The 12,340-nt window shown below is 40.2% G+C and overlaps 1 protein-coding gene across 1 annotated transcript; it reads left to right on the top strand.

Moving 5' to 3' along the window:
- Positions 1-4,262: 4,262 nt before the first annotated feature.
- Positions 4,263-12,077, top strand: LOC105936307. The gene is made up of 15 exons (XM_012877067.3): positions 4,263-4,363; positions 4,468-4,507; positions 4,596-4,746; positions 5,641-5,770; positions 5,876-5,915; positions 6,023-6,137; positions 6,232-6,341; positions 7,857-7,984; positions 8,081-8,247; positions 8,324-8,396; positions 8,481-8,514; positions 8,724-8,751; positions 8,858-8,952; positions 10,458-11,106; positions 11,727-12,077. The coding sequence occupies exons 1-15, from the start codon at positions 4,341-4,343 to the stop codon at positions 11,921-11,923; spliced, it is 1,980 nt and encodes a 659-aa protein (XP_012732521.2). The 5' UTR covers positions 4,263-4,340; the 3' UTR covers positions 11,924-12,077.
- Positions 12,078-12,340: the final 263 nt, after the last annotated feature.

Here is a 12,340-nt window from a genome sequence, read left to right as displayed (position 1 = left end):
AGAAGGGGGTATTCAGCAAATCTACATTTATGTATGCAGTATTTTGTTCCAATAATTACAATATTAACCAGAAGTTTCATATTATTCTTTTTGAGAAATAAACCGAACTGGATGTTTTGAAATGAGGAAAAACAAAAAACAAAAAACAACAACCACATTTCTAGATTTGGAAGACTAGAAGTTGTGGATTTACTTTGAACTTCTACACACATAAGACACGTATTTAGTTGTTTCCGTTTTACAGAAACTACGATTTTTAACATAGAATTGAAATCTTTCTCTTATGAACTCCTTAGGAGGATATATGTTATTCATTATTTTAAAATGCAGCTCTTTATATTTAGAAAGAATTGGAAATTTTCAATATTTTGTCCTAATTATAGATATTGTGGATTTGTCAAATACTTGTTTAAAAAAATATTATCACATTTTTTTCAATAATGTCCACACCATCAATTTGAATCTTGGTGTTGTGATGTAAGATACAATATATTTTTATTGACTGAATGAGGACGTTAGGAAAATTTTGTATTAGTGTACTTTCTTGTAAATTGTCTTGGAACAGTCAATTCTATACTTCTTAAATTCCTCCAAATTAAGGATGTCACCATTTTCGTCCAATAAGTGCTAAATAGACCAGATTTGTTTATTCCACTAGTCTTCCATAGATTTTCTTCCTCTCAATATGACTGCTGTTCCATAATGGAGCGTTATGCGGGCTAAAGTTGTGTTTAAACATCATTTTCCACTGCAACAAAACCTATTTATGAAAGGAAGATAGTTGAAGATGTATTTTAGATAAATCAAAATCACATTTCAGTAACAACTCAATACCTCCACCTTTTTGAAATAATATGTCAGCATTACAAACCAAATAAGATCACACATTTTAAAGGGGATTGGAGCCATCTAATCTTTATTGTTCCATTCATAATTTCAAAATCAATTGCTGTGATACCTTCTTCTTAATTTTTTTTGCAAATCTGACAAAGATTGTTGTATTGTTGCTAGATCGTTGCCATTTCCTGTAACAACTGAAGTTGTTTGCTTTACCTCCACCAACTGTTAGGAATCGCTGTTCTTATTGGTCACGCCCCATACCGGAAAGACCAGAGCGCCAATATCATTGGTTTAGGCTACAGAAGGACATCTGCAGCTCAAACGTTATGATCTATTCACCTCTTTTGCAGGGGCGGAGCTAGGTGGCGGGGCACTGGGCCCCTGAAGTAGCTTTCCTACCGTACCAGAGATTTGAATCCAAATGAATGAAACTGTTTTGTAATATAAAATATCAAGATAGAATAATAAAGAAAATATGTATGCATCATGAGCATTTCCATGACAGTTTATCTCTCATTTGCTATGGATAGCTCCCAGTCAGCTCGTAACCTCATTTTTAACACAGGCGTGGACATTTTCTCCACTTGTACGTCATTTGGTACCTGTAAACAAACCACTCCTTACATGCAGGCTAACTAAGTCACTGTGTGCAAGTCCATTTTTACTCGTGCCCCAATATATAATATAATATATAATGTTGACGCTGTGCAGCCTTTGGTGCTTCTGCATGTGTGAAATGGTAAGGAAGTGGGTCAGGATGACGTGGAAGACGCAGCTGTAGAACTTGTCAAACACTGTCAGTGTCTTCAGAAACATCAGATGCTGCTGGTTATGGACAGCTCTTTCACTAAAAATTAAATAAATAGTTATTAATAAATATTCCATCAAATAAATAAATGTCCCCATGAAATAAAACATGTATATTTAAAAAAAAAAAAAATTTAGCTTATTTTGTCATCTATTTCCTTCAGGATGTATTCATTTATTAAAATCTTTAATTAATTTATTTATTTACGGATTAATTTCGGATTAATTTATTCATTTCAAAATGGAATTTTATTTTTATTTCATGTTTTTATTGTGCGTTCCTTTTGCCTCGGAGGTCAAGACAAACGAGTCGCAGATTTCATCATCTCTGCCTTTCCAGTTTCCCTCTTGTCGGACAGTAGGGGTAAAACATGGATGCTCGCAATGTCGTTGATGCTGTTCTAGGCGATATTTTTGCAAATAAACAGAGCTGAAAGATCCTGCCTGATGAACACTGAAAGGTACCACCTGTACGACTAGACTAACGATATGTTACAAAAATAATAGAGAGCTGCTGCAAACAGTCAAATAACGATGTTTTACTCAATGCTGCTGCCAGTAGCAGCCATCATAAATGCCAATGTCATGTAGCACCCTGCTGCACCCAGTTTCCGACTCATAATACCGACTTTAGGGACGGTTACAGTTAAATTTTCCGACCCGGAGGTCGAGAATTTCCACTACTGAGGTCTAATGGAACGCATTATTATATTGAAATGAGGGGATAAGGTTTTCTGGTTTAGTCAGAGCTTTGGGGAGGGAATCTATTGCGTAGTATTACTAATACAGAACCGTAGGAATCAACTTACTCAAGTATGAGCGAGGATTTCTCCTACTCTGAAGGACCTGCAGCATAGTCGCTATCCAGCGTCAGATACAGCTAAGATGCACACCTACAGGTGCTTGGATTCAGGTACTTACAAATTCATCTCAATGCAGAAAACCCCTATTATTATTTTTTAGCTGTCACTTCATACATCTCGTATTAATTAATACTGTATATTCTTCAATGATGGTATGAAGGCGCTGGTTGTTGTACCTGTAATACTTTATTGGTTGGTTTTGCTGTTCTTCTTATTTCTCTCTTTGCAGCTGTAGAGGCAGACTCAGAGGATGTTAGATTGCTCTCTCCCTTTCCTCTCCTCTTTCTTTTTCATCTTTTCTCCCTTTTAGCATTTGTCTAATCTGTTTATCCTCTTTTTTCCCTCTTTTATCTTCCCATTCAGTGTCCATTGAACATTAAATAGTCCCAGCATAAACGCTTCTTGCATATATAAATCAAGCGGAGCACTATGGCGAAAGCAGTAAGGCTTCACTTCTGAAAGTAAAATCTGTTGGGCACTGAGACAACAACTTTTATCGCCGCATTGCCAGACAGGACACACAAACAAAAAAGGATGCACACTTTTTGAATATGATTGTTTTAAAATATTGATTTTATTAAGTTACGCTGCTTACCTTGACTCTGGCACCGTTGCACAACATGCTGATAAGCGTATAAACAGTCAGCACCAACAGCTCGTCAGTTGCTTTTGCTCATTAGCCTAGTAGCTAATTAGCCATCAAGCTAAAGCCAGTCGCTGTTTATGATTAGTTTGCACAAAGCCCTGTCACCATACCAACTTTTAATCAGTCTGTATTACATTTGTTCGTTTGTCCCTAAACTTCCAACGGACCACCGCAGTTTTACAACTACGGTCAAAGTATAAGCCCAATGAATCTTCCCAGTCATTCAGCATTGTGGTACAACCCACAATGCTGAATTCAGTGGACTTTCACAGCTTCAGGCCCCTTGGTCTCTGTGAAATGCATTATGTATGTGTTGTTCCAATTTTAACCACTAGGTATCATTATCACCTATTGTTCCTTTAAATAAAAGTGTCACAAAATAAATTTAAATTAAGAAATAAGTGTATAAATCTAGAAACAAATTAATAAATCTGGAAGAACATAATGCTTAAATGGATAAATCTCGAAAAAAAATTCTCAAATTAAATAAATACAAATAAATTAATCAATGGAGAAATCTTGAAGTAAACAAATAAATAAATGACAAAATAAGCTAACATACCATATGTATATATATATATATATATATATATATATATATATATATATATATATATATATATATATATATATATATATATATATATCAGAATCAGATATACTTTTATCTCATGGTGACATTTATTCATTTGATGGAATGTTTATCAATAATTTATAAATAACAGTATTTATTTAATTAATTTTGAATGAAACGGCTCTTCATAGGTTCTGAGCTTTTCTGGGGGAAGAGTAGGAGCTTGAGAATGTTCATTGTTTGTTAGGAAATATAGATATCCACACTAGTAGTAACTTTTTTTTAAAGTATTGTATTTTCAGCCTAAAGTTCAAGACTAAACATATCGAAATAGACTTGTATTATCAAAGTATTATCAAATTAATTGAGCAAAACTATAAAAGTGGCTAAAAGGACCGACATAAATTAAAGATCCAAATAAATTAAAGTTCAATCCATTCGTTCAACCACCTTTTCAAACGGAAAAGGTTCCTTGAGCGGCGCGCGCCATATAAATACTTCGCCTCGTGCACTTTCGCATAGCTTTCCGTTAGCTGAATAATACGCCCCTCCTAAAGTTAGTTGTAAGTGGAGTTTTAGTATCGACACCCCTTTACTTACAGCCATTAAAATGAATTGGGTCGGGGGTTCCAGGTAAGAGTCGAGACGACATATTTATTCATCGTCTTCTTCGTAGATAAAATGAACATGTATGTAATGTAGCTAACGGAGCAACGGGTTTTCTGCCGACATTGCAGGAACCGCTTAGTGATGAAGAACGACGTAAAAAAGCAAAGGGTGAGTCTGCCACTTTAAATTTCGACGCGTTTACAGCCGAGTGCGTGGCCGCGGTAAAAAAAAAATGTTGTCCCTTCTGTTGTCAAAGGAGTTTTTTGCGAAGAGGAAACTGCAGCAGAAACTGACGAGCCTGGGCATAGCACCGCCCGCCCTCTCAGCTGGAGACGGCAGCTCCGGGAGCACAGATCTCCTGACCTTGTTTGTTGTCAACCAGATAGCTTCCACAAAAACGAAAGCAGGTATTAAAAAAAACAGTACACCTAAATAAATATTAGGTTCTTTCTCAAGAATCGCACCCATCCTTATTTATTGTAATTCATCTGTTGAGAACAAAGTAGTGCACTAGCACTTAAATAAGCAGAGTTACCATTGTTTTGATACAATGGTTGTCAATAGAAATGTGTATTATAGCTGAGTAATAAGTTAGGACACCTTGCTTTAGCTAAAGTAACACCAGTGAGACGGATCCTGTAACCACTGACCAAACATTTGAGGAAAGTTTGCCCATTTCCTCACTTTCAGCTGTGAGCCGTTTGATTGGTTTCACATGTAGCATCTCCCTGAGATAGGATCTGGGCTTATACTCAGCCCAGGACTTTCTGTTCTGTTTTTTTTTTCCCTTTCTATTTTGGGTCACTGTCACTTTACAGGGCCCGGTTCTGCTTCAGCTTTAATTTCTTTACAAATTGTCCTCGAGCGCCGTCTGATACATTGAAGGACGCGCGGTGGATTCTGTGAACGTTTATGAGTGTACGAGTTGAAAAATACTGAACAGGTGATCTGAATAGCTGATTCTGTCAATAAATAAATATGTAAGTTGTATTTAAATGGTCCACAAGACTTTTGAAACATCGTTTGAGCAGTTGGGACCAAAGTTGTGGTCATCATGTAAATAGCCGTGCTTGCGGTAAAGCTGTAACAGCCAGCGTAGAAGCAGATACAGGGTGGTGATTTCAGCTTGTTTTGCAGCCACAGGTACAACTACAACAAAGTGGTTGAAAAAGAAACGGATCAAGAGTCTCCAGTGTGAACTCCTTTTTTTTTTTGCACTTGTAGTAGCCCTATAGTGAGTATTTGATGTAACCAAAACTTCTAAATATTTTTGCTTAACTGTGTTTGTCTTTTCTTTCTAGAACCTCCAAAAGTAGCAGTTTTTGGCAGGTCTAACAGATCCAAGCATCGCAGAAATGAGCCCCTAGTGCTCCCCATGAGCCCGTGTTCTCCGTCGCGTCTCAGTCTTCTCGGGAGCCCGGCTCAGTCCAGGTGAGGCCGCTGTGTGGGTGGGTGGATTCCACGGCGAATGTGCTTGTTTAGTTAGCTGTACAGAACAAACGGTTCTACTCACTGTGTCTTTTTGATGCTGGCTAGTGTTCAAGAAATAAGAAAACAGCGGATCATGTATCAACAGGTCGGTCACTCCTTTTGTACATTTGATACATTCTGACTTTTTTTTTTTCTTCGAACAAGCTAAGTGATAAGTTTCTCTCTCAAACAATCACGTTCATTTTTTTTAAGTTATCACCAGTACTGGAGTCAGCATTCTCAGACAACAGCGCGTCTGACTACCTGCCACCCGCACATGGCCTGCCTACCTCCGCCTCCCCCTCCTCATCGTCAGCTTCAGGCCAAGGTTCGACCAGACAGACAGTCGTAAAATGCTACCAACCGATATGAACAGGAGGACCTTTCTTGGTGCGGTAACTAATCAAGGTGGGTTCTGTCAGGATTATTCCCGCCGCAGATGAAGATGCCCAAACAAAGCCAGACTCAGTCGCAGCCTCTTCCTCACTATTCTTCTCCACCCTGGGACAGATCAGCGCTGCAGCAAGCTGAGGTAGGAAACAACAACAAAAAAAGAAGTGATGCTTGTGCATGACACAGCATGACTATTCTGCTTATAGTTGCACTGTTCCACAGCCATGGGAACGTTTTTGCATCACAGAGATTCATTTGCATTCATTTCCATTAGCTTCACAGTGTTTTTGCGCTTTCTGTTGCTCTACATAGGCCTGTCAAAACAAAGCAACATATACCACAGGGTTCCCATGCTATCTCAGATGAAAAGATAAGAGCTATGGAAAATATAACTCCCTCCCTCCATCCATCCATCCATCCACCCATCCATCCATCCATCCATCCATCCATCCATCCATCCATCCATCCATCCATCCATCCATCCATCCATCCACCCACCCATCCATCCATTCAGCTAGCCAGTCAGCCATCCATCCATCTATCCAACCAGCCGTCCGTCCGTCCGTCCATCCATCCATTCATCCATCCATCCATCCATCCACCCACTCACCCATCCAACCAGCCATCCGTCCGTCCATCCATCCATCCATCCATCCATCCATCCATCCATCCACCCACTCACCCATCCGTCCGCCCGTCCTTCCATCGACCCATCCATCCATCCATCCATCCATCCATCCATCCATCCATCCATCCATCCATCCATCCATCCACCCACTCACCCATCCAACCAGCCATCTGTCCGTCCATCCATCCATCCATCCATCCATCCATCCATCCATCCATCCATCCATCCGTCCACCCACTCACCCATCCAACCAGCCATCCGTCCGCCCGTCCTTCCATCTACCCATCCATCCATCCATCCATCCATCCATCCATCCATCCATCCATCCATCCATCCATCCATCCACCCACTCACTCACCCATCCATCCATCCATCCACCCACTCACTCACCCATCCATCCATCCATCCATCCATCCATCCATCCATCCACCCATCCATCCATTCAGCTAGCCAGCCGTCCATCCATCCATCCATCCATCCACCCACTCACTCACTCACCCATTCATCCATCCATCCATCCATCCATCCATCCATCCATCTACCCATCCATCCACCCATCCATCCATTCAGCTAGCCAGCCGTCCATCCATCCATCCATCCATCCACCCACTCACTCACTCACTCACCCATCCATCCATCCATCCATCCATCCATTCATCCATCCATTGTATTTGATGCATGTTGCATGTTTAAAACCAGACCACTGTTATCTGCCATAAATTCATTGAGAACTTTTGTATTGCCTTCTGCTTTCATATTTTTATAAAAATATAATAAAATGAAGTCTTGAAATGTAATTGTTATTAATAACGTTACCTGTTCTTATTGTCCAAAGTCTGTGTGAAGCAGACATTATGAGTACAGATTCATGAATAATACTAACTCATGTATTGAACACACAGATACATATTTGTGTTTCCACAACCATCATTTCAGCAGGCTTCCTGATGTGCAGTGTTTTCAGCTTTCTCTTTATGCAGTGAGTCTGAGCTGTGGCCTTAAGAAAAAGAAATATCACTGTTGTAGTTTCAGCCCTTCTCCCAGCCCAGAGGTATGACAGACCCCGGTTCCTGGTCTGTCAGAGCCAACCCACCCCCTTTCCAGCTGGAGACTCCCGCAGCGTCCCGCTTCCTGTTTGGAAGTCCAGAACCAGAGTGAGGAATGAAAGCCAATCGAGGGAGGTTCGTTTTTTTTGTGGAATTGTGACTTTTCCTCCTTCTCACCCCCTTAAACCTCGTATTTTATTTCAGTAAAACCAAAGTACAACATCACGGAGGACATTCAGGTCCCTTTATGCTGAATCAACTGGAGCCCAAACAGGCCACGCTGGATTTTCCAATAAGCCAGTCAGAACCCAGACATCTGTTTGAAGAGCACGTCTTCGGGATGTTTAATGATAACAGCCATGGGACACAAAGTGAATGCCGCTGAAAACCTCAACATAAGCAATACAACCTCTCCACTTTGTTTCATATTTTAATGTTTGATTTCAGGTGCTTGCTTTGGGAATGCATGCTCAAAAGAATATTTGAAAGATGAATCCTCAGTGACACCTTCATCCCCTCAGTGAGTGTTTGCAGCTTAAATATGCTATGAAGTTTGTGTTGTATCACTTATTTTAAGTGGTGAGATTTTCCTTTTTACTGACAGAACCGTGCCCAATCCTCAGGCTGTTGAAATGGAGGTAAGGCCTCTAGTTTTAATCTGTTGTCGACACCTAGTGTTGGAATCCGTAACTGCAATTGTTCTCAACAAAAGTTGAATCGCCACAAGCGATATTTTGCCATATTTTAATGTTGTTTCCCAACAACCTTTCGGGATATTTGTTTGTTATTTTACTCAGACGGGAGCATAAACAAGGGTTACAAGGATTTTTGTCTGTTCCTTTCTCAGCTCTCCAACGGCACTGACACAAGCTCCAGTAAGTTTCTTAAACACCTCCAAGTATGAGCAGCCCAGTCATTGTGTACATGCTGGAAGTGAGAAGGGCTCGCTGAACTGAATAGCTGTCTGTTTAAAACCCGCAGCATGTCTCGGACAGAGGGCCGGGCTGCTGAAAAGCTTTGAATATTCGCCAAGTTGCTCATGCAGTGCGGGTTACCTCAGTTCAGACTCCAATGATGTAAGTTCATTTGCGTTTGTGTCCCTTGCCAGTTTCCTGAATTACTTCCAGTTATAGAAAGCGCTCCACGGTTTTCCGAAGAAATCTGTGATGTACAAATGCTGAGCAGGATTGCTTCTGTAACTTACCGTACGGTGTCACTGGGAAAATATTAACTTATTTTTTTCATAGATTTTGTAAAAAATAATAAAATATATTTACTTTACCGCACCCTACAGGCCAGACGGCTAATTGTGCTACGGAGGAAATGGGCTCTACCGTCACCTTATCAATATGGGATTAAAGAGGTTTTACACAATTCAATGAGATCCTCTCTCAAAAGCCCCCTGAAAAATGTTTGAAAAAAATTGGAGCCCTTGTTGCTCATCATAGCTTCCAGATGATGAATGTGGAGATACAGGTCAATGGGATCATTCAGTCTGTGTTGCCCTCGCATATGAAACACCCCCTTTACTTACTTTTTATTATTTATTATTTCGTTATTTTGGACATTCCCTTAGTTAAACATGGTACTTCATTTCTAGTTTTACTTTCAATTAATTTTACTCTCACATGGTGGAGGGCGTCTGTGAGACTCCTGGGGCCTCATGTACGCACACAAAAAAACTAAACGCGCAACATCTGTCTGAGCTACTTACTTTTTAATCCATTAATCCGTCCCTCCATCCCTACATTGACACACAGGGCAAACCTCCATACACGCACTCACCCACTAATGACAACTTCGATAGACCAATCCACCCATCATGTGTGTTTTTTTGGACTATTGGACATGAAGAGAGAACATACAATCTCCTTCCTAGACGGGGATTTGATTGCAGGACCATTCTTGCTACAAGTAACACTGCTAACACATGGATCACCGCTCAGCCCCTGATAAATTCAACCAGTGTTTGTCTTACCTCTTGAGGACGCTCCTGAACTGTAAATAGCAGACTGAACTGCCTTCAAAAGGTATTGAATCGGTCATTAATTATAGAAAACTAAAACATGTAAATAGCCTCATGCATTCAAAGTGATTTTTACTCCCCTCTCACTTCAATGATGTGACAGAATGCCCATCAACATACTGTATGCACCAAGGTAAGAGCCAGTGCAGCCACAGCTTTACTGCCTTATGTGACGTCCTTAATGACGTCACATAAAGCGATCCATGGTTTTTAAGGATGCTTTTTAAAAACGTATTTACTGAAATCCTGCAGGGGAAATCCATGCTCCATCACCCAGCTGTGTTTGTGCTGTCCTTGTACGTTTGTGCAGTTGCAATTATTTGTGTCACATTTGCATGGATTTGACTCACCTTTATACATGCTCGGGGCCATCTGTGTAGATGGCTCATCGAAAAAGTATATTAAAAAAACAGATATGGGAGGAGACACATCCTGGAATAGTACTAAAATGAACACTGACACTTTAAAATGTGAAACTGAACAAAATTATTATTATTATTTTTTGTACAGCCCATGGTTAACAGCCTAATAGTAACACTGATCTTTGTTTATTAGGGTGACCCTTGCTTTGAGTCATGTCACCAAGACTCTGGCTTTTATTTGGACGAAGCCTGTTCTGAGCATGTGAGATCGCCCGCGCAGAGAATTACAGTCCTCTCCCCGCCAAGGCCCCTCACCCCGCTAATGAGATCTGCAAGGAATGCCGGGGACAACCAAAACAGGACGGGGAAAGAGGCCGGCACAGATAGAGCGTCAGGAAGCCAGCAGGCGGGGAGCTTCACGGCTCCATCGTCGTCTCCTCGGCCGCTGGGTGAAACTTCTAACTCAGAAATGTGTGTATGCAGGAAAACGTTCGCTCAGAGCCAAGACGTAGAGACCCAGACAGAATACACTTACGACACTTGCGATGCTTCAACTCAGTGCAGCTTTGTTGCAAACAGCGAGGGCGGAGCCTCAGGCTTCACTTTGGATCGACCAGCTGTTGGCGCGTCGTTACAGCTTCCAGCGAACGAGAGGGACACTGATGTGGAGCCACAGGCTCTCAGAGCTCCATCAAAAGCCTCACCAAGTACAGAAGGAGGGGCTCCTTGGAGCTGGTGGAAATCCAGACCTGACTCAGGAAGCAGGGTTCCCCACAGTATCACTGCAGAAAACATCCTGCAGAGACCCATCAACCCTTTACATGGGGTTTGGAGCCCAAGAGGTATGACTTACAGTTGGAAGCAGACATTTCCATACACATTACCTGCTTGTCTCACTGTGTGATGTCAAATCAGATTAAACCTTTCCTGTTTTAGATCATTTAAATGTACAGCGAACTATTCGGAGAAGCTTGCTGATGGATAATTAAAACATCTGACCCAAATCATCCCCCATCGGACTCTATCTCTCTCTCTCTCTCTCTCTCTCTCTCTCTCTCTCTCTCTCTCTCTCCTCTCTCTCTATATATATATATATATATATATATAGAGATATATAGATATATATAGTATAGTATATATAGATATATATATATATATATATATAGATATATATATATATATATATATTATATATATATATATATAATATATAGATCTCTATATATATATATATATATATATATATATATATATATATATATATATATATATATGTATGCTTGAAGAAATAAGAAAAAAAATCAGTAATCTACATCAAACAAGCAAAGTTTTGTCTGATTTAGCCTAACAGTGAGGAAAGAAAGGTCATGTGTATATAAATTTCTGGTTTCCACTGGGTATATATTCACTATAGAAGTTCTGCCCGGTATAAAACCGTGCCACTATCGTGTTTCTCACATAGGAGAGGGAAATGGAGACAAGAGAGAGCAGACGGGGGAAGACGAGAAGAACCCTGCGGTGAAAGAGGTGTTCAGTGAAGGAAGAGAGGGGGTCACGTCGGCCAGCAGAGGTCACACCCTCTCAGAGGAGGCGGTGACGCTCCGGGAGATAGCCAACGTTTTGCTCCTGTTGAAGCAGAGGAGTAATGATCAGAAGTGACCTAAAAGAAGCTAGACAGATAAAGGAAACAGAAAATACAATATGTGTTGTCCTTCAGTGTTATTTACAAGTTATTTTAAAATTTGCTTGCAGCATAAAATGGTCTGTAAGCGACGTTGTTGTGTGAGTAAACAAACGAAAAGCCTTTAAGCATCACTTAGACTCTTGAGTTTATTTCTTTCTTCATACACATTAGATTTCATGGTGATAATCATCTTTATATAATATAAACTCTAGCAAAACATTTACATCTTGAACAATAATCAAATGTACTAATATACAGAAATCGTTTTAATTGTGTTTTAATTACCCAATAAGATAGAAACATGTAAGTAGTTCACATAAAATAAATAAAAAAAAATGCAACCATTTTACCATAAGTACACGTCACATGCCCTCTCTGCCGCAGAGGAGCGT

This window comes from Fundulus heteroclitus, chromosome 17 (assembly GCF_011125445.2).
Source record: "Fundulus heteroclitus isolate FHET01 chromosome 17, MU-UCD_Fhet_4.1, whole genome shotgun sequence".
In the NCBI taxonomy this organism is placed as follows: domain Eukaryota; kingdom Metazoa; phylum Chordata; class Actinopteri; order Cyprinodontiformes; family Fundulidae; genus Fundulus; species Fundulus heteroclitus.
Note: the sequence above shows the minus strand (reverse complement) of the source record. Positions and strands in the feature narration are given on the sequence as shown.